At 41.4% G+C, this 23,860-nt stretch overlaps 1 protein-coding gene across 1 annotated transcript in view; it reads left to right on the top strand.

Moving 5' to 3' along the window:
* The window catches only part of Hecw1 (HECT, C2 and WW domain containing E3 ubiquitin protein ligase 1), a 288,520-nt gene that overhangs the window by 157,198 nt on the left and 107,462 nt on the right, over positions 1 to 23,860 (top strand). Inside the window, exon 4 of the mRNA XM_048339413.1 lies at positions 20,229 to 20,323. Within this exon, the coding sequence (XP_048195370.1) occupies positions 20,229 to 20,323 (95 nt within the window). The remainder of the gene's footprint in view (positions 1 to 20,228; positions 20,324 to 23,860) is intronic.

Genomic DNA, 23,860 nt, shown 5'->3' with positions numbered 1-23,860 from the left:
CTCTCATGTTTTGGGTAACAGCTATCTTAACCAGAGGGAGGTGATATCACCAAGTGGTTTTATTTTTCATTTCTTGCCACTGGCATTGTTTGCATGCTCCCATCAGGAGTCCTTCAGAAGTGAAGCACCTGGGGAGGAGGTGATAGACAATGCTGACCATCTTGGTCTTCATCTCCAGGTGAAATCTGCTGTGTGTCCACCTACCTCAAATTCCAGGTGAGAGAGCTGTGTCATGTGGTTAGAACTGGGTTGGTAAGAGCCACAGGAGATCACAACCAAGGGGGCTTCCTTCTTCACATGGCTTGTGTCATCACAGTTGTGGATACATCTTTCACACTGTCCAGTGTAATCAAGAAACTGTGGTCATGTGGCTAGTGCCATCAGCCCCAATCGTCTTTCACCTCCCAGGTCAGTCTCCCAGATATGATCCCTTTGCCGTTTCTTCTGTCACTTCCCAGCAAGGACACATGACCTAGTTTCACACCAGCAATCACCCGGAGAACAATGGCGCTTGAACCCCATTGCAGCACGTCCTCTCCATCACAGTATCTGTCTTAGTGCATTCAGGCACCTAAGTCTGGATGAAGTATAAATGATAGCAACTTATTCTTCACAGTTCCAGAGCCTGAAAGGTCCAGGACTCAGTGTCTGATAAGGACTCCTCTTGTTCTTCAAACACAGCACCTTCTTGCTGTGTCAGAAAGAAGGGTCCAAGATGCCAGGGTGTGTTCTTCAATCTCTTGCACAGGTCATTCACTGCTCTGTCATCTCCTCCAAAAGCCCTACCTGTTGCTACTCTTCTATTGACATTTCAGTCTTAACCTTTGAATTGGTAGGGGAGGAGGGTTACACTCAGACCCTAGAATCACCCTAACTTAAAAACAATGCCAGGCACCAGAGGCTCCCAGGAGGCTGAGGATCACAGTTCGAAGCCAGCATAGGCAGGAAAGTTCTTGAGACTCTTGTTTCAGAAAACAAAACAAAACCAGAGGGCTGGGGATATAGCCTAGTGGCAAGAGTGCCTGCCTCGGATACACGAGGCCCTAGGTTCGATTCCCCAGCACCACATATACAGAAAACGGCCAGAAGCGGCGCTGTGGCTCAAGTGGCAGAGTGCTAGCCTTGAGCGGGAAGAAGCCAGGGACAGTGCTCAGGCCCTGAGTCCAAGGCCCAGGACTGGCCAAAAAAAAAAAAAAAACCAGAAGTGAACTTGTATGGCTCAAGTGGTAGCACTGACTCTGAGTAGAAAAAGCTCAGGACCGATGCCTAGGCCCTGAGTTCAAGCCTTGTACGAGCACTGAAAAATATAATTTAAAAATACAGATAAATACATAAATAAAATAAAAAATATACAACAACATTAAGCTGCAGTAGCTCCTGACTCTACAAGTTTCATATCTGGAAGCTGCCAGAATTTTCCTGCTCACCCTGAGCTCCAGCAGGAGACCTCTTTCCGAGTGAAGTGATTTATTTACCCCAGGTGCTTGTTGACTCCACATCCCTTCAGTGTCTCCTGCCAGACTCTCAGACTCTCTCTCTTCATCTATAAAATGAAGGCCATGTCCATCCCCCACAAGGTGACCTCATGAAAACTACCTGAGAAAGCACAAGTGGAGTGTCAGGTATGCATCTGGGAGAGTGGGCGCTCTATAAACACCAGGTGTGCTGTGTAATTAGGAGGCTTTGAATTAGGGCTTGTGGGCATCGCTCCAAGAGTGGTCAGGGAAGGAATTTGCCTTCAGCATTGTTTTCTGCTCTGGAAAGGGACATCTTGGTGCGGCTTTGCATGGCTTAAAAGCTGAGAGTGTTCTACAGGGAAATTGTGTGCAGCCCAAGTGAGAGACTGAAGGGCACTGAAGGAAAGGCATGGCTTTGGGGAGAACTGACTGCCTTCCCTCCACTGACTGAAGTCCCTTCTGTACCTGCTCTCCCCTTGCTGACCACGCAGTAAAACCTGGACTGGAACTGCTGGAGCTGGAGGCAGCAGCTCTGCCCACACACAGGGTCCTCATCAGACCCCAATCCAGATGGGTAGTGTGGCATGTTGCTGGGAAGCTTCATTTGGATCCCAGCAGGTTTCAGCAGGCCTATTGCACCTTGTACCTTTTCAGTCTGTACAGCTAAGGTTTGCACCAAGGACTGCCAAGTTTAGCCACATGTTCTCATTTTCAAGGGGATGTCTCAAGGTGAGGGTAATAAACATTTGGGCAGAGGCTTTAAGCCTCCATTTAAGTCTACTGGAGGAGACTAAACACTCACCTGTGCAACTCACACTGCTTCACTGGATCTCTGTCGGGAACAAGCATAATTCCATGTAAACCTTTGCAAGAGAATGAGCGTCAAGATTATGTCACCCTGCTGTTGTCTAACCCCATGGAAACCATGCTAAAAGAACATTGTGGCTAAAGTCACACTACATTTCCTAGAGGAATTTCAGGCTTGTTCTTGTGATTTTTTTAAATTTTGAGAAAAGAAATCTAGTGTTTATAGTAATATTCCTAAAATCCTTTCCTTTCCATTCACTCAGGCTTCCTCAGGTGCCCTTCCCATCCAGCCAAACCCACAGTGCTGCCTCTGGGCTGAGCCCATTCTCATGCTGCTCAACCTTACTTCTGCCCTCAAATGTTAAGAGGCCCTAAAGAACTGGGGACCAGTGGATCACTTCTGTAATCATAGCTACTCAGGAGGATGAGATCCAGAGCATCACAGTTCAAAGCCAGCCTGAGTATAGCATTCCATCTCCAAAATAACCAGCAAAAAGTTGGGTTGTAGGTATAGCTCTAGTAGTAGAGCACCAGTCAAGCAAACAAGCTGAGCAAAGATGAAACCCTGAGTTATAATTCTGATCATAGAAAAAAAGAAAGCCCAAAAGAAGTACTCTAGCCAGGTAAAACCTCCTAGAGTAATAAAGAAAGGAATCCAGGTCCCCAAATCCATAATCAGACAAGAATGGAAACATTAATGCAGTATTAGTTCTGTTCCTTTGATAGTATTATACCACATGATAAAGTATATTTTATATTATCTATCTTGTATGCTAATAAAATGTCAAAAGAATATAAAAGTGATTAAAGTTGGGATAGCTCAGAGAAGGCTATGTGGAAGAGGTCTTAATGAAAGCAAGAGTGCAGGGCAAGGCACTTGGGGGTTCAGAGGCAGCCCCAAGCAGAGCCAGGCAGGGCTCCTACTTCTAACTCTGTGGAAGGAAAAAGGAGGCCACAGCTGGCTGGATTCAGCTGGCAATCACATGTAAGAGGAAGGCACTTAGATTTCCAGCGGCATAAGAAGCTGTTCATTGCTTGGTGTGTGTTGTTGTTTGTTTTATGATGATGGGCTTTAAAAAATGGGTTTGGAGATTCTTCATGCAAGACAACTTATGGGAAATGTTCCGGGTGGCTTACAGCACAGGCGAGGCAGGAAGAGGGCTAAGAGCGGCTGGGCATGCTGCTGGGCATGCTCTGGCCTACTCTGAGCTGCCAGAGGCCAGCCTAGAAGTGCAGTAGCCCTGACTGGCCAGAGCCAGTGAGCCACTGGGGTGTGTCAGTGGAACACTAGGTATCCATGTAGGCAAACAGAACACAGGAATAAGACATGACAGGCCAATGTGAAAAGCCAAATGGTGCTATATGATCCCCTGTTGTTTATGTGGTATTAGGGTTCGAACTCAGGAGCTGAGTTGAACTCATTTGCTGGACTTGCTTTCTCTTTACTGAGGCAGAGCCCATAGCCCTGCTTTCTGATGGTTATTTTGGAACCACAGTGTCACAGCCTTTTCTGACCATGCAGGCTTTGAACTGTGATCTTCTGGGTCTCAGCCTCCTGAGAAGCTAGAAGGTGGGAGAGACAGGGCTAGTATGAGGGTCCAGGTTTAGCTTCCTGAGGTTATCTGCCTTACAGAAGAGTCCAGTGATAAGAATTTATGGGTCGTGTAGCCATAGTAACCAGAAGGCAAAAAGAGCAGGTCCCTGGAAGTTGAGGGAGAGAGATAGCTTGATTGACCGAGGCTCATGATGAATCAGATCCCAGGACTAGACACAGACTTGGTCCTTTTCTTTAAACTTTTGACCAGGGTGCCCAGCAGTATGAGTAGAACAGATGGCAGAGAGCAAGAAAGGCATGAATGAGAAAGCACTCTGCTTCTGCAGACTGCCCTATAGTGCCCCTCTTCCTGACAGGAAACAGCTAGAACACAGTGATTTTCACCATGTAGACATGGTAGGATAAACTCAGAACTCTACAAAAGAATGCATTCTCCTGTCCTTCTCAGAGCTATCCACACACAGAACGAATCTCTTTAGCATAAAAATCTCAGCCAGAGCTGTCCGCTGGTGACTCATGCCTGTAATCCAAGCTACTCAGGAGGCTGAGATCTGAGGGTCATGGTTTAAAACCAACTTAAGCAGGAAAGCCCAATTGTCTCCAGTTAATCACAGAGAAAGCCCCAAGTGGAGCTGTGGCTCAAGTGGTAAAGCACCAGCCCTGAACAAAAAGAAGCTCAGGGAAAGCACCCAGGCCCAGAGTGCAAGCCCTGGGACCAGAAAAAGAAATTTCAGCCAGAGCACTAGAGCAGTATTCACAGTAGCCAAATCATGGAAACAGCCCGGATGCCCTACAACAGATGAGTGAATTGAGAAAAATATGGCACCTATACATAATGGAATTGTACTTGTCCTGCTAGAAAGAATAATATTATGTCATTTGCAGGAGAATGGATGGGCCTAGAACAAATCATGTTAAGTAAAGTAAGCCAGGCTCAGAGAGACCAAAACAGCACATGTTTTCTCTCATATGCAAAAGCTAGATCTTAAATACAACAAGGCATGGTAACATATACATAAGATATATATATATATATATATATATATATATAGAATATATAGATACAGATATAGATATAGATATATGACTCCTCATTCACACACAAACTAAAGTAGAATAAAACCAAAGACCTAACTCCTCAGAACAATGGAAATACTGCTTATCAAAGTGAATGCTAGGAAATGTAAACATGCATTTTTGGGGGGTAGGAGGGGTCACGGACAAAGGGGAGCACAGGAATGGAAGGGAGACTGCATGAACAAATGCAGTCATTGTACTCAACATATACATGTAAAAAGTAAATGATGCAACTTGTGGGTAAGGACAGGAAGGAGAAAATGGGGGAGAAAGAAGTAAAGTCACATTGTCCAACAAGCACTGTACTCATAACCTGACTTATGGAATTGAAGAACTACTTACTTACTTTGAAGAACTACTTAATAACAACAACTTTTTATAGGTAGAAAGGTATTTTAAAAATCTCAGCCAGAGAGGCTGAGGCCCTTCATATCTGTGCCCTCTAGAAGACAGTCACATAGAATAATTTCCTCTCAAAGCCTGTGGAAGGGGAGGGCAATCAGAGGCCAAATTCAGTAGGCATGGATGTGGGGCAGAGCGGGAACTGACCTACCTAGGATGCCATGTCTGGGCCCAGAGCCGGGAGGTGAGACCGTGTCTGAAGGGCATGGGCAAGCTGGTCACCCACTGGCCAATTAGACAGACAGTCACAGCAGATGGGCACAGAGGTGGTCATGGTCCTTTCCCAGGATGACCCAACTCAGCCCCAAGGATCTGAGTGGGAGCCACAGAGATTTGACCTGGGGCTGTGGTTAGGTTTCAACCTCTTTCCTGATGAAAAGAGGAATAACAGTATAACTAGCAGCTAAACTTCTGAGCACCTTAAACACATTACCCCATAGATTCCATAGTTTTTTGTTTTGTTTTGTTTTGCACTGTCCTTGAGCTCCTTTTACTCAAGGCTAGCACTCTACCACTTGAGCCACAGCACCACTTCTGGCTTTTTCTGTGATTTAATTTCCTGTCCAGGTTGGCTTCAAACCACAATCCTCAGATCTCAGCCTCCTGAGTAGCTAGGATTACAGGTGTGAGCCACTGGCACCCGGCTCCCAAATATTCTTTTTTAAAAGTTTACATTTCAAAGGTGACATACAGAGGGGTTACAGTTATATAGGTAAGGTCATGAGTACATTTCTTTTTAAATAGTGTTAACTCCTCCCTCATTTTCACTCATTCCTCTCCCCTCCAACTCTTCTCCCCACCAAGTTGTAAAGTTCATTTCCAACATAGTGTCTGGTATCACTGTTGCATTGGTTTACCCTTTGTCCTACAGTTTCCGTGATTCCCCTTCCCTTCCCCCAATCAGATAAACTTACATACAAGACAAAGGGTACAGAAATAAAAAAGAGTAACAACAGGGAATTAACCAAAGGAACAGGAAAGAGAAGGGGGGGATGAGAGAGGGAGGGAGGGAAGGAGGGAGGGGAAGGGAGGAAGAATAAATAACTGCAAACAGTACACACAAAAAGAAGTAGCAAACCTCTTGTTTCCACTTCTTGGAGTTCATTTTGATGATGGCTGATGTTATTCTCACCATTAGGGAAGGGAACTGAGGCACAGGAAGGTAGTACAACTGATCTCATATTCACAGATAATGAATTCAGGCAGTCTAACTTCAGAGCCAATAGTGTCCCCATAAGACCCAAGGAGGCCCACAGGGTTCCCACTACTAATGTAGAAACTGGGTACAAAATTCTGGCCCTGTGGAGGTTAAGGCACTGGATTATATTCCAGAGGAAATGTGTGTAAGTAGGAGTTACTCCTGACGGCTTTATATGATTGGCAAGGAAATGATTTGGGGCTCAGTTTAAGAACTCAGATCTCACTGTGCTATTAAATCCATAATCAGAGACATGGGGGGTTGTGTTAGTCAGATTTCTCCAACTGTCAAAAATACCTGAGATAATCAAGCTGGGAACAAGGGCTTAACCCTAGACACCCTGGACACTCGGGAGGCAGAGACAAGGAGGGAGGCTGTGTCTCAAGCCAGTCCACGCACGAAGTCAGTGTACCCTCATGTTGGCTAATAGCTGGCCTTGGTGACACGCGACTATGCACATCTGTATGATCCCAGACATACACAGTTCAGTCTGCTTGGGCAAAGACAACTAACGTGAAAAAAGTGCTAGGGGCATTGGTCAAAGGGGTACAACACATGCCAAGCAAGCACAAGGCCTTGAGTTCAAACTGTAGTACTTCAAGAAGGGAAAAAAAGGCGGAAAGGAATATACAAGAGACAATTGATTTATAAAGAGGAAAGTTTAATCAGCTCGCATAGTTTTGGAGCGTTTGGTCCATGAAGAGTTGGACCTGTGGCTTTGCACCCTCGGGGGCATCTCACAGGGAGGACTTACCTCACAGGGAGGGCTCACCTCATGGGGAGGGCTCACCTCACGGGGACGGTTCATGGGCCAGGATCTGTCCCCCAGGGATCAGATGGCAAGACAGAGGAGGAGGAAGTGCCAGGGTGTTACTGTTTCTGTCAAGGCTGTGCTTCTAATGACTAGGACTACCCACTTGGCCCTACCTCTGTCTGGTAGCTCCACCTTCTCCCAAAGTTGCCTGGGGAATAGTCAAAGTAGATCCAAAACTCTGCCAGGAAACAAATAAAAGGCTCTGGAGGCAGGTTGAGATTGTTCACATTATTTAGAAGACACATTATTGTTGGGCACCCGTGGGTCTTGCTTTGTAGTCCTAGCTACTCAGGAGGCTGAGATCTGAGGAGCTGAGGATCCCTGGGCAGGAAAATCCATGAGACTCCAATTAACCAGCAAGAAGATGGAAGTAGAGGTGTGGCTCAAGTGGCACAGTTCCAGCTGTGAGCAAAAAAGCTCAATGACAGTACCTAGTCCCTGAGTTGAAGCCCTAGGACCAGTACACACACACACACACACACACACACACACACACACACACACACACACACACACACAAAGAGAGAGAGAGAGAGAGATTCTTGTTCCTTCCAGAAAAATTGAGGACAAAATCAAAGTAAAGCTCTCCCATAATTTCAACATCTAGATAATATTTTTAAAGTTTCAGATCTTGCTACAACCTCCCCTGAAGGGAACTTAATAAATACTTATGCAGTTAGTTAATGGATTCATTAAGCTCAGTATTCCAATGTGTGGAGCATGAGACTCAAAGATGACACCCTTTTCCCCAAATGTTCCCTAAGCCTAAAGTTGGAAGCTTTGCTGGAGGAGGAGAGGCCCCTGGTGTCTGGGTCAGGCCTATGACAAGAGCGTACCCCAGGGAATAGTCAACTGGCCCAGTTTCTTGTCATTCAGAAGTGGCTGGCAGACAAGACTCATCTGCGAAAACAGAGGACTTGACTCCAACAAACAGGGCTCAGTCCCCACTGGAAATCTAGCCAGTCCCTTTCATAATCCTCCCCGCCCTCCATTCCCATTGAGGCCTGAAAGTGGATGCTAGAGGAGCAGTGGGAGGAGGGGAGTGGTTTCCTTTCTCCGTCCTACTGCATTTCTTAAGATTGGGAGCAGCAGCCTGAGAAATTAATATAAGAAATGATTGTTTTTAAAGATCTAAGAATACAGGTGGGAGAGTGTTGCATAGGTTACAGGAAGCTCCAGAGTGGGCAGTGGTCACCAAGCTAGCCTGTGATAGGAAGAATTTCACCAAGACTGTGGTGCATGTGCCTACATAGCAGGACATACACTATCTATCTGTTCTTCCTCTCTTGTTTCTGTCTCTGTGTCTGTCTATTTCTCTCTGTGTGTCTCTGTTTCTGTTTCTATGTCTGTCTCTGTCTCTGTGCCTGTTTCTTTCTGTGTACCTCTCTCTGTTTATCTCCTTGTGTGTCCCTGCGTCTGTATCTCTGTTTCTATGTATCTCTCTCTGTGTCTCTGTGTCTGTGTCTGTGTCTCTGTCTGTTTCTCTGTCTCTCTGTCTATCTCTGTCTTTCCTTTGAACTCCGGACCACATGAACAAGCTGTCTACCACGTAAGCCATACCCCACGCCCTTTTATTAGATTTTTTAGTTTCTGAAAATGTCACCAATTTTTCCTAAGTTGGCCTAAAACTTCTGACCTTCCTGCCTTCACTGTCTGAGTAGTTGGGATTGCAGGCATGCACCACCTTGCTACCTTAGGACTGTTTTCTCATGAATGATGTTCATCTTGCTGGAACTAAAGAAAGATTCTGTTACCTCTGCACTTCCATCCAGGGCATGTCCTGGTCATAGGACCATGTGTTTGTGAGCCTCCAGGTAAAACATCCAAGTGAGCCATGTAGCCTGACACTAGCCTGCTGCAGCACAACCTGTGTCTACACAGCCTATTACCAGACCATGTTCCAGTGCAGCTTCAGGGCCAAGAGCAGGGCCTCCAGCTCCAAAATGTTCTTCCAAAGGGCACAGTCCATCTTACAAACAAGGCTTTTCCATGAAATCCCACACCCGTGCACCATAATGTCCCTTTTTGGTTATTGCAGATCTGTCTTGTCAATGTCAAAAAAGCAGTTACTGTATCCTAAATCCAGATCCGCCGTGACGGGGGAATCAGCTGCCCATTCAATATGCGGCCTGCCAGATGGCCTGGCATCCTTACACAGGCTTTGACTACCAAGCTTTCAGTTCCAGGGAGCCAAACTTGGTGGATGGGCTTTCCTGAGGCTGGGAACAGCAGGTCTCAGTGCTCCTTGCCAAAAGATTTTACCCAGGAAACTATTCAACCTTAGCTGAAGCTGCCCAAGTGAGAAATGGATGAGAAAGCTTAGACGGGTCTCCTCGAGATCCAGAGGAAGTTGGTCAAGGGAAATGGAAAAGAAAATGGGGAGATACAGAGCCTTTTCCAGTGGAGTCAGTTCCTTTGCTATGCACCTGCCAAGCATCTCTTCTGCAGCCCTAATATCCCATTAACAAGATGAAATCACAGGCGTCCAGTTTACCCACCTGCAGGACAGGCATTCCCACACGCATCTGTGTGGGCAGTACCCCAGAAGCTAGCAGTACATCCTCCGTGTTAAACACTGTCACAAAAATGCTAGAGATTTCCATTCACAAAGGCCACCCTGCCTTGTACCGCCACCTGGAAGATGATAGGAGGAGGAAGCAGGGTGATATGCCCTTCTCGGGCAGGAGGAGGAACTGGGGTGATATCCCCAGACTCTCAAATGGTATGGATTTGAGCTTGCCATTCTTTAACATGGACACTGGAAAAGCCACATGACTTCCATTTGAGGTCCTTTCAGTTAGACAGTTTTATGGACAGTATCTGAAACTCTGTCCCAGACCAGAAAAACCTCCTCTTCAAAGGTCTTACGGAGGATTTATGAAACAATAGGCCTTTTGTACAACCCCTTAATAATATGAAACATATATATGTGTGTATATATATATATCCAGGAATGGAGGTGTGGCTCCATTTTAAGAAATCACATTGAGATTTCTTCACACACACATGCAAAAACACTTCCTTTCACACACTTATATCTTTGTTCCAAATCTACTCTTGTTCTTTTTTGGCAACACTAATCTGGGAAATGTTTGTTGATATCTAAAAGATGTATACACTTCTCAGAAAGACTCTGAAAGACCTACCAGCTGGTGAGAAGCTGGCTGAAGACATCTGCAATCACGGAGGGATGTGGGGAAGGATGGCTCTGTCACATAATCCTTTGCATTTATGATGGTAGCTCTTCTTTCTACGTGCTGGAGCTCTTCAATAGGATGGAGTCTGTCAGCCCTAAGACATTCTGGGTCCCAGAATATCAGGCTTCCGCTAAATCTGACTACACAAGGCCCTTCCCTCCACTTGTGATGACCTGTGAGGACCTTGCTTCAGACATCAAGGGTTAGAGACTTCTCTGGCACAAAAGGCACAGGATTCACAAGACCATTACTACCACTTTTCCCTTGGCCATGGTGAAACTACCAGAATCCCTCCTCTCCAGTCCTAATGCCCAGAGGTGGCTTAGTGGGAACTCAGATAATGCCATCCAGGACAGAGGATGGCAGCATTGGTGGCTGTGTATGTGACTTATTTCCACTATATCTCTCACTAGGGGTTATTCATTTTAATATCTTTGCCTTTTTTTTTTTGGTAAATGGCAGTTTGAACACAGGGCCTCGTGCTTGTTAAGTGGTCAACCCCTTTGAAACAGGCCTCGGTCCTTTATATAGTTATTTTTCAGGTAGGGTCTCCCACTTTTGCCCAGAATTGGCCTAGACCCTAATTTACCTTGGCTATACTTCCTGCACAGGTGGAACCACAAGTATACACCACCATAGCTGTTTGTTGGTTGAGATGGGGTCTTGCTAACTTTTTGCCCCAGCTGATCTCAAAATCTGATCCTTCCCATCTCTGCCTTTCAAGTAGCTGGATTACAGACATGAGCCACCATGCTTGGCTATTTTAGTAGTCTTCTCAAAGACCTAACTTTTAAAAGTTACTGTCAAGTGATATACAGAGAGGTTACAGTTACATATGTAAGGCAGTGAGTACATTTCTTGTCAAGCTTGTTACGCCCCTCCCTCATTTAAGATCTAACTTTTTGTGTGCTTGATCTTCTGTTTGTTTCTTTCCTATTTATTTACTTTCCAGTCTTATTTTTATTTTGGATTATTTCCTTCTTTCTTCTTCCCTTGGTGGTTCTTTCACTTTGTGATTCTTTTTCTAATTTCCTGACATTGCTTGCTTCATTTGTTGGATTTTATCTAATATATGCATGGCTGTAAATTTTTCTAAGTGGTTTTTATTTTGCTTTATTTTGGTGAAATCCTTACTGAAGCACAACACATACATAGAAAAGTACACAAATTTAAATGCAGAGCTTATGAATTTTCTGAAAGGGAATTCTTGCGCATACACAACTCCCAAATGAAGAAACAGAGCTTTGCTCCAATTTTAACCCATTCTGATTCAGTTCATCCCTCTCACATAGTTATGGCTCTGTCTGAGATAATTCTTCCATTTTTATTCCCCTTTGGCAGTACTAAGATTTGAATATGGGGCCTTGGGCTTACCAGGCAGGCCCTCTACTGTTTGAACCACTCCTACAGCCCTTTTGTGTTTAATTATTTGCAAATAGGTTCTCATACTTCTGCCTGGGGACCAGTATTGAACTGTTATCTTTTCCTTGTAAAAGGACAGAACTCGTGTGAGTGGGTCTTCAATGCAGGGTACTGGTGATAAGCTCTCTTGGTCTCTAATTGTTAAAATACATCATTAGTTCACATTTAATCAAAGAACAATTTTATGAGATACAGAGAATTTAACCTCTTATACACTGATTCTAGAAATCAGAAACTGTCTGAGGAGTTGGAAGGCTGACAGCAACCCCTGAGATATGTTTTTCCTGTAAATTAAAGCTTTTGTATCATTTACACAATGTTTTGTTTTGAACACATTTTATCATGTTAACATTATTAACATGGGGTTTATTCTATTATACATAAGAGATTCATCAATAACATAAAATTCTACTTGATTTTAAAGATGTAAGTTTTCACAAGTACTTTCTAAACTATTATATTTTGCATTCAAATGAGCAAGCAGCTCATAATTTAGCTATGACAGAATCATAATTTCATCACATAGCAATTTTTATAAGTTTAGCAGCTATGAAATACATGAAGACACAATTGGACTTATTTTTTCAGTTATTTTTCCTTTTAATTTAAAATTACACTAATATAGCCAAGATCTGACCTTTCTCAACCACTCGTTCTGGGACAATGACTTGCCTCCACCTCTGAAATACCTTTTCCATGCCAGGGGGCTGTACTTCCAGTCTATATATTTGTAGCCAGTACCTAATCCAGCATTCTAAATCATAAAACTTGTGAAAATATAAACCCAAGTAAGATGATACCATCACTGTGTTGACAGATCACAATGGTATTATGCAATAAGAAATAAAATTTGTTTTGTTTGATTTCACTATTACTTCAATACTAATTTTACTACAAAAAATATCATTGGAATAACTAATGATGGAAGAGCAAAATTTTTGTTAATGTTGTTTTGATCCAATTTAATATTGCTATTAAAATTATGTTACATGGAATCATTTCTTCTTTTGAATCCTCTTCACTCTATTGCAGCCCCAACTAAAGCTTTGGACTCCCACCTTAAGGAGGAACTAATAGTATCAGTTTTAAACTAAAATTCCCAATGTTAAATCACAGTGGAGCCTGCAATATTACTCTCTGTTCACTTTCCATTACTATTACAGAGGCCCAAGATATTTGCCTTCTAAGGAGTGTAGTTTGGCTCATCATTTCATAGGTGTCATCTATGATTACTTGTCCCCATTACTTTTGTGTTTGTGGCAAGTCAGTACATCATGGCAGGAGCATGTGGTAGAGAGAGCTGCTTGGTTCCTGTCAGCCAGGAAGTTCAAGGGAACAAAAGACCCCATCATCCCGTCAAGGATGCACCTCCAATGACCTGACTTCCTCCCACCAGGCCCACATTTGATGGTTTCACCACCATCTAATAGTGGGCCTTTGGGAAATACTTAAAATCCCAATTATAACCAATGCCTTGTCATTGAACCTTAATCCCATTTATCCCCATGTATTTGGAATCCCTTCTCCCTTTCATTTTAATCAGAAGTCACAGGTGTTCTTTAAGCTCCTTATTTCCTAAAACCCATTTAATTCATGTGTTTGATTTAAAAAGTACAAATGAGCATATTGCATGTAGGTTAGGATAGAAAGTCTCAAGATTTTATACAAAAGTGTCACTTCTCCAAAAATCCTGCTCCTGTTATTTTCTGATACTGGAACTAAATATCTTTCAGATTCAGTTTAATTGCTATCTTCTTCTTCCATGGCTTCTTGATCTCTTTAAATATGTACTCTTATTTTCATATTTTTTTTCTGTTCCTCCTTCTAGAGAACTCTGAGGTTCACCCTCTAGCAGCAATTGTAGCTTCTCAAGTTACAGGTGCTTCTTGTGGGCTTTTGAGGATGGGGCTTATATCTTTTCCACATCTGTTTTGTTAATGAACTATTAGTAGATAGAAGTTCACTATGATTTCTAAAGAATGTTGCCCCAATATATAATTTAGTTCTTTCTGCAAAAATAAGCAACTTTGCAATGAAAGTTGTCTCGCCACTGTGCTAACCTGTTCTGATCAGATTCATCAAATCTGTTCATACTTTGGATTATAAGACTTGAGTGTTTCACTTTTGTAAATACTATAGCATGTGGAGAGCTAAAAAAAAAACTCTTTGCCATGAAGTTCAGATATTCATGGTGCTGGCCATCTCTGCAATGTTTGGGCAATATTAGGAGAATATCATGTTACTCTAAAAGATTGTTCTTCTGGACTATAGAATTCTAGACTAGCTGTTATCTTCTTTCAACACTGTGAGATTCTCATTTCTTTGTCATCTATTGTTTCTCTCTGTGTTGTGAAGTTACCTGTCAACTTAATTGAAGATCATATTTTCCTTTCATTGACTAATAGTGACTTTGGTATTTTCTCTTTTTTTCAAAATTTCTCTGTGATGTCTGGTCATTTTGTTCTTTTCTGTGGCTTGATATTGTTTCGTTTTTACTGTCTTGTTTTCCAATTCTGAAATTTGCACTTAAGACCTTGCTCTTGCTAGGCAACTGTTCTACCACGAATACCTCTAACCCTTGTGCTTTGGGGTATATGCTGGATTCTTGGCTTGTTTTATTGAGCTGAGGTCTGGCTAACTTTCCACTCTTCACCTCTGTGGTAGCTGAGATTAACAGGTATAAGCCACTGCATGAGATAAGAGTTTTTACATTTAGCATAATAGTTTTTCTTCTCTCTTTTTAGATCACAATTGGACATTTTCAGACCTGCTAGTATCCCTGGGGCTTTTTAGTATCTCTTCTATAGTTTCCATTCTTTTTCTCAACATACTTCATTCTAGAAATATACTTCTGGCCTATGTTCCAATTCCCTAAATTTCTTCCCTGTTTTATTCTTTGTTGTTTTAATACTTTAGTTAAACTCACTCAGTTCACTATCTCAAAATTACAGTCTTTTAGGGGTGCTTTTAGAGTTGTTCATGCACAGATTTTGCTGATTCGTGTTAGAGACTATATTCTTTGCTGATGTTCTCAATCTCTTGTCTTCTATTTTCTTGAATGTTGTAAGTGCCCGTTGTATCTTATGCAGTGTGTGTGTGTGTGTGTGTGTGTGTGAGAGAGAGAGAGAGAGAGAGAGAGAGAGAGAGAGAGAGAGAGAGAGAGAGAGAGAGAGAGTGTGTGTCTTGGTGCTTGAATTCAGGGCCTGATTGTTATCCCTGAGCTTTTTTGCTTACGGCCAGTAGTGCTCTACCACTTTGAGCCAAAGCTCCACTTCTGGTGATAATAGTCTTTATTGCCCAGGCTGGCTTTGAATTGTGATCCTCCTATCTCAGGCTCCTAAGTAGCTAGGATTATAGGTATGAACCACCAACACCCAACTCTTGCATCTTTTTGTGTTGCTTTTTTTTTTTCCAGCAGGCACTTATTAATTGTAGGTGGAAACTTACAGAAATCATTTGAAGCTTAAAGTGATATTATTTTTTCCTCCTGAGACATTTTCTTCTGATCTGTGCTTACCAACTTAGGATAACCTCACATTAAATTTCAACACTTGAGATCATTAATTTGGAGAGCTGGGGACAATGTCTTCCTCAATAGTAAATCTGTGCAGCTATTCCAGATCTCAACTTGAATCACAGGGATCTGTCACAGACCTCCTCTTTGGCGGGCCCTGGAGTCTTCTTTTAGTCCCTTAGCTCTGCAGGTCAGTCACAAGCTCACTTAAGCTTCTCAGTCTCTTAGAGGTGGTGTGTGTGTGTGTGTGTGTGTGTGTGTGTGTGCGTGTGTGTGTGTGTGTGTGTGTGTGTGTGTGTGTTTCTGCGCCTGGGCTGTCTCTGAGCTTCTTTTTGCTCAAAGCTAGTGCTCTACCACTTGAGACCCAGCACCACTTCTGACTTTTTCTGAGTAGTTTATTGGAGATGAGAGTCATAATGGACTTTCCTGCACAGGCTGGCTTTGAACTATGATCCTCAGATCTCAGCCTTCTAAGGAGATAAGATTATAGGTATGAGCCACCAGCACCTAGCTGTTCTATTTCAAAATCAACACAGAGACCCCCTAGAGAAACAGCTACTAGAAAACCTGGGCTCAGCTCCAGTTCTTATCTTCTCAATCTTATTTCTGAATACTTTTCTACAGCTGCAATCACCTCTGGCTATGGTTTCCTGATTTAGAGGAAGGATTACAGAATACTCACTTAAATTTGAATTTAACATACAATGAGTAATCTTTTTAATATCATTGTACCTCAGGTAATGACTGGGGGATGGGTACATTAAAATTTTATTTCCCGTTTATTTGAAATTCAATTTTAACTATGTGTCCTACATTTTATCTGACAATTGAATTTCAGACAGATTTATTTCTGTATTTCCCTAGCCTATCTCTGTGTTTTCTGAATTTTGCGCTACTTATGGCTGGGAGTGAAAGTTCATTTTGGCTAGCTAGTCAACAAACTTGAGTTATTAAAGTTTTTTGAGAAACTAAGTGAATGAAAAACTAACATATTGGCTTAAACATGAACTATATCATGAACCAATATATGTCACTTTGAATAAATAGCCTTAAATGTTAACTTCATTTTACTTCTATGTAAGCTAGGATTGATAGATAACATTGATTGAAGCCTGATTATTGCCAAGTGTTATGCAAATATGATGCATAAAAAGTTATTAATTGCCTATACTTCATAGGATTCTTGTGGGGATCAAATTAGTAAATATCATGAAGGGTCTGATAAATATTAAGTGCTAATTAACCAATTTAAGACACAACCTTTAAGCTTAATTGAGCACTTTGTTTTTACTTCAGATCCACAACTATCATTTTATGTAGACACTTCAAATGCTACAGCTGACTTGCTAAAAAGGGGTGGAGATGTATGTGTCATAATTAAGCTGGTATTGTATCGGAAACAAATCAACCTGTACTTCCTGAATACATGCCCTAAAATAAGAATTATAGACACAGAATTTGTAGAGGTCAAAACTTCCGTTTGGAAATAATGAGCAACCAGGCACCATTCAGGGAGTTAGCTATCTTAACAACAACTTAATGAGCTTAAAAAAATCAAGCAGCCCATTAAAATTTGATGGGAAAAAAGGGGTTTAATTTCACTAGTCATTAAGTACAGTGGATGTGATAATGAGATTCTATTTTAAGCCCATTTTTAAGTGAAAATGCTCAACTATTGAAGAGATGGTCAGCATCAGACATTACATTTTCTGATAGAAATGCACATGGCTATTTGGAAAAGGATGTGGCCATAAGAGGAGAGAATCACTAAAATATTTGTACTTTCTACCAAAAGGAAGAATACTGCAATATCCATGCCTTCTAAATCAGGGAGGCTTCTGTTTAGCTACAGAAGAAATCCTTAAATAACAGTGGCAAACTGCATAGATGTCATCTGCACAGGATGCATGGCTTAGCTGGGTGTTATCACCCAAAATAAAGCTGAGATTCTGTGTGTGTGTGTGTGTGTGTGTGTGTGTGTGTGTGTGTGTGTGTGTGTGCGCGCGCAAGCGCGCGCGTGCATGTACCCTGGGACTTGAACTCTGACCCTGGATGCTGTCCCTAAGCTGTTTTGCCCAAGGCTAGCACTCTACCGCTTGAGCCACAGCGCCACTTCTGGCATTTGTGGTTAATTGAAGGTACAGACTTTTCTGCCTAGGCTGGCTTCAAACTGTGATCATCGAATCTCAGCCTCCTGAGTAACTAGGATTATGGGTGTAAGCACCCAGCAAGACTCTATTATTAAGGACAGAAAGGGGCATGAATGTTGAGTAGACAACTAGCAATTTTTTCTCCATTATCTAAGGGAACAAATTTGACATGTCAAAATCATTTCTAGTGGTCATTCATTCTTAGGGAAAATCTCAAATTTCCAAATATTTCTAACTTTATATTTATGATATTTGTGTATGTATTTACAAACAATCCATGTATTATAAATATATCTTATATTTATAAAATATTACATATACTTTGTAAACATACATTCATAAATGCTTGGGATACTTATAAAATATGAACCTATTTATACTTTTCATCTTTTCCATGATGAGCATATATCATATTCTTGCTGAGAAATTTGTAAATGTTTTTAAAACACTATGTTAAAGAGAGGGACAGATAGCTAAAGAGAGCAAGGGTGGGTAAATACAGTTATAATAGTTATAATAGTGACCATATGTGGAAATGGAGCCACAGAACTTGAGGGGTGGATGGCGTTGGGAGATCTGAGGGAGTATGATGGAAGGGAGGACTCTGATCACCATGCATAAGTTGACATGTTGGATTGGAAACCTTTTGTACGATTATTTTGAAATAAAAAATAAATTTATTTTAATAAAATAACATTACAATGCAGACAGATTTGCAGATTTGAGAAATGGAATCTCAAATTGCAGATTTCTCACATCATTCCAAACAAAATTAATACAAGGGACCAAGACATAAGCTAGTAAATGTTTCAGTGTTTAAAATAAAAGCCTACAAGCAGTGAATTGGGAAGAATAATTCAAATAAACTCAGGTTGCTTGCAAGGTTTTTCCAGTACAGAACTAAATGCCAGAAGGCAATGAAATCACATTATTGTGCTAACACACCACTAACACTTACTAAGCACTTAACTGGACTCTATCCATTTTATTTGCTTAATCAACATCTCATGAAGAGAATATTATTGCCAGTTTTACTTTACACAATAGGAATGTGAGGTACATAAGAATTAAGTGACTTGCTTATTGACTCAGTCAGTGTAAATAGTGAAGCTGAAGTTCATCCTCAAGCAGTGTGATTTTCCACAGCTATGTCTTTTCTCCTTACCATCTATAGAACAAATCATGATGCAAAACAGGCTATCATTGATGTAGACACGAGTTAGAAAATATGGAGAAGTATGTATTAAAGTCTTCCTTAAAATCACCAAGATATTAATTACAATGCATTAAATAATGGGAAATTAGAAAGGAACAGATTGGTCATAGACATCAAACTACCAAAAATTTTGGAACTAAAGACTTGAAAGCAACAGCTTCCAATGGCACAGAATAGATGCTGAGAGGTCTGAGTAATGAATTTCACATGGACACCAGAATGTTAAGGCACAAAATGTTAATGGTGGAAATGTTAGCTAGTGCAACCACTATGAAAGTTCCTCAAAAGCCTAAAAAGGCAGCTACAATAAGATCTGTCAATGTCACCCTAGGGCATATATCTGAAGGAATATAAGTCAAGATACAGTTGCACACTGTGATTACTACAGCATTTTTTACAGTAGCCTAGCTATGAGAACAATACCCCAGATCCCCTAAAACTTATGAATAGATCAAGAAAATGTGGAATATATAAACAATGGTGCACAATTCAGTCATAAAGAAGGATGAAATCGTGTCATTTGAAGAAAATGAAGGTGGAGAAAATTCTGTTAAAAGAAATAAGTCAAATTCAGAAGGATAAAGGTCACACTTTTATTCTCATGTATACATGCTACAGCTAAGAGGAAAGGGTTTACATAAGCATATGTAATAATGAGGTTCACATATATATAATACAGTGTGTGTATACACACATGAGTGCATATATATATATATAAATAACACATTTGTGGGACTGTTTGAAGGGACAAAAAGAGAAAGTTAGAGGTTGAACAATACTGAATCTCAGAATAGATTGTATCTGTGGATCGAACTGGGAAGATGAAACTCACTGACACCTATTGAATAAGAGTGGTGTGGAAAGTAGGAAAACGAGAGTAAACCAAGGGGATCAATGTGATTGTAAAACACTGTATGCTCATGGAGAACTACCACAGTGAAGTGCCTATGAACCATCAACGGAAAATTGAACGACAGGAATGGAAAACAGGTCCTGTTTGGGGTGAGGGCAAGCAAATGGAGGGTGTGAAGAAAGAGGGCGAAATGGCCCACGTATTTGGAGACTGGTTCGGAAAGGTACTTGGAGCATGACGGACAATCATGGGGAATTGAATCTGATCAAGGTGCATGGTATGCAGTGTGATCATGCCAAAATAAAACCTCCTGGAGAATTCGTTGGTGCTAATGAAAATTGTGGAAAACTGTGTTAAAGCACAAACAATCCATCATCTTGTGTTCTCAGAAAGTCATCCTCCTCTGTGAGGCCATAGGGAGCTGGCCAATGTCTAGTGTGGCTTGGCTGGCTTCTGGAAATAATTCAGTTACAGTTCCTGGAGATGTCCTTTCAGGACAAAGCTGTCTCTTCCTAGACTCTACTACTCAGCCTACTACTCAGCTGCATTTCATTTTTGTCTTTCAGCTGAAACTAAGATCTGCTTCAAATATTACCATGGAGTGAGTGGAGCCCTGAGAGCTACCACCCCTAGCGTCACGGTCAAAAACTCAGCAGCTCCAGTAAGTCTCAGCTCTTTCTCTTTATTCGTACCATACACTGGTGTTTCTCTTCCTTCCTATTTTGTTCACATGTGTATGTACACGTGTGTGTGTGTGTGTGTGCGCGCGTATTCTCAGAAACATGGAGACATATTGACAGAGGAATTAAAAGTAGTTAGACACATCTCAAAACAATGAAGCAGAATAAGAACCAAAGCCCATATGCTCAAAAACCTTTCTTACTGTGCATCCTACCTGCTTGTTAGAAGTGTCACCAATATTTTCCTGTTTTCCTATGTTTCCTAAGTACTGTATTTCCTTGTGTCTCCAGGTATACCAATAGCCAGTAGCAAATCCAAGAGTTCACTCCCATCTTTCATTCTTTCCACCACAGCTCTGAATATTCCTGTAACAAAAGCTTTTTTTTCCCTTAAAGTAACCTAGTTTTCATCTCCACAGTGTTTTTTACTTAGTTTAAAATTGATTAGGCTCCTTGAAAGTTGCAATCTCTTCCCTTTCCATAAACATTTTTTATGATCATCTGGAAAGGTTGAACAAAACCTAGGGAAAACTTTAGCATACAAGGTGAGAAAATACTTTCTACTCTATGTAGAAAAGCTAGAGAAAGTCTTTGAAATGGAGTGAGTGGTTTAGAAGGGACAGAACTGCTTTTCTATACTAGAATTAAGTTTGGCAGGACCCTAAAGGGTCCCTGATTGAAGTGTCCGTGATAAGAAGCGAAATCAGTCAACTTTAGGATCCCACAGGGTCCCACAGGACTGACTGCTAGCTTGGGTTCACCACTAAAGGGACAGGATAAGAGCAGTAGGGAAAAGAGAAGAACCTTGTACTTGATGGTTACCTAAGAGGCAGAAAGCAGAAAAAGTCAGTTCAGACACTGCTTCCCACACGCAGATCTGCCCTTTGCCACCACTGCTTGGAGAAGGCCCCCAAGGGGCGAGGCAGGAGGAGGGAATCATATTACTAGTTCATCAGGGCCACCCACTCTGAGATTTAGAGGCTGGATTACGTAGAGTCCAAAGATGTATTTCTTACTGGGTTGTCAATTGGAAATTCTATCCTAATTGTGTTATTTTGAATCATTCTGATCCTTTGCCTTAGATTGCAATTGTTAATTTATATTGCATGGTGTCTCCTCTGGCCTCCTCAGTGAGAAGTTTGAAGAGAATTTATTTGTTTCCTTGTGAAATTTCTTTCTGTAAACTCATGTTTAGGCAGTAATATTTCTAGCCTACCAGCCAAACGGGGGTTAACCAGACCTTAAAATGGCAGGATTTCCCAAGATGTAAAATTATAATGTCCATCCACTGTTCTGTATACAAAATTTCCACAACCAAAGGAGACTTGGAGAACATTCACAGCCATTTTCCTCAAATCACTTCAATCAGATTTCCACCTCTCATAATCTCAGCATATCCAGCCTGATGCTGGAAAGTTGGCTTCCTGAAATATCTAGGGAAAACTATGGGTTACTGGAATTTTTTGACTTGGATTTTAATAATAGTAGTTATGTGTATTATTTGCCTTTCTATTACTGTGGCAAAACACCTTAGCTCATAACTTTAAAAGATGAAAAAGGTCTATTTTGCTTTGACGTTTCAGGGGTTTTAGCCCATGGCTGCTTAATCCCGTTGTTGGAGGCCTGTGATAAGACAGCATCATGGTGGAGGCAGAGTGCAGGAAGTTACTCATCTCACAGTGGCCAGGAAACAAAAGAGGGAAACAGGAACACATGGGATACCAATATCCCAGAGAGAGCATGGCCCCAATAATCTACACGACTTCCCCTAGCCACCTCCTAAAGGCCCACAGGCAGAAGACAACAGTTCAACACAAGGACTTTTGTTTGGGGAGCATGCCAGATCCAGGTATTGCACAGATGAGACGTTGAGTCGGTTCTGTTTTCCAGGTGCCTTCTTAGCAGACCCACAATTTATTTTGACAGCATATCACCAGCAGTTGCCTAACCAAGCACAAGAGACAGATTTCATCCATAATCCTATAGAGAAATGATGTTCCAGGACATAGCCTTGAAGGTTCTAAAAATTCTATCTGTTAATGAAATAAGTGTATGCTAGGGAAGCAGGCACTCTGAAATTATTTTGTAGTACCATACCTAAGTTTTTTCACTTCTTTCCCTTATATGTATTTCTGTGAACCTTCCTTCAGAGAATAATTTTAGAAAACATGATTTGAAGAAGCTATAAATCAAATGCTAGAGATAAAACACAATAAAGGTGAATTGAGTGTTTGTGCTAAAATTATGCATATGATTTATTTCCCTGCAAAGGATCAATGTTGCCTAGACATTTATTAGAAGGTTCTTATGGTGATTTTTGAAGAGAGTACTTTATAAGACTTTCTGTCTATTGCAACTTTAAATTCAGTTTTCATTCCACAAAGTCAAAGCAGCTTCTAAAGGTAATAGAGAAAAGTTGATGGCTAGGTGTTGACATAACGTATACTTTCTTCCAGCTGAGAAACCACAGCCACATTTTGTCAGATTTTTAATCTGAAAATTTGTTTTATGATGCACATTGCTTCTTGCCTCTAATCTTCTTCTGGCAGAAATAAATTCCACCTGCTAAGCCCCTACCCTCACCCGCCAATGCATGTAGTTCTTGGATTGCTCAGCCTTGGCAATCTGCTCAGAACAGTATTTTGTACATATTTGTGTAGCCTGTGGCTTCAAGAGTTCATTTTTGCATTCAGCGTGTATATCTCTATATATGTCTTGGAGCTCTTCTCGGCATATAACACCCAACAAAGCATAGTTTCATCCTCAAAAGCCACTTCTCTGGGATGGGGGAAGTCAATAGTGGGAAACAGACAAGAAAATGGCCAGCAAGAAAGCACAATTCTAATCCTCTGGCATCAGACATAAAGGGCACGTCTGGACTACCAAGGTTAAGAGTCTGATTGAGGGTTTTCCAGATGGAGAACACTAAACTATGAGTAGACCAGGACCATAAGATCCTACCCAGCCTTTACTTTGCTATAATAATTTATCCCAGAACATAGGAGCATGTTATATTCATCTCTGCAGCAAATCTCTTTAGATTTTGGTCATAGTAAAGCAGAGGAGGTTTGAACATTTGTTGCTTGGTAAATGCATCAGACAGACTTTTTCTAGAAGAGAAAGAAAAGAATGAGGAGTCAGAATGACAGCAGCCATTTTGCTAGAAAACTTTCCCAAGTTCTGTCCATTTTGTCTAAGCATATAAGGGGCACTTAAGGAAGTTTGGGCTCCATCCTCACCCCAAATTAAGGAGTTTGCTTTGTTTTGAGGCAAGAGACATCTAACACATACAAGTTCATACCACAGTTAAAATGTGAGTTACTTCCTTAACCTATAAATTTGAGTATATCTCAAGGCAAATACTAGCAACATTTTCTGGTCAAATAACAAAAGGCAATTTCATTAAAGTTCAGAACAAGACAAAGAGACCATCATGCACTACTGTTTTGGAAGTTCAAGCCAGGCATTAGATGAAAGAAAAGAAAATCCAACATGGAGAAAATACAGAAAAATTGTTA

This window comes from Perognathus longimembris, chromosome 2 (assembly GCF_023159225.1).
Source record: "Perognathus longimembris pacificus isolate PPM17 chromosome 2, ASM2315922v1, whole genome shotgun sequence".
In the NCBI taxonomy this organism is placed as follows: Eukaryota; Metazoa; Chordata; class Mammalia; order Rodentia; family Heteromyidae; genus Perognathus; species Perognathus longimembris.
This window is presented reverse-complemented; position numbering and strand designations above follow the sequence as displayed.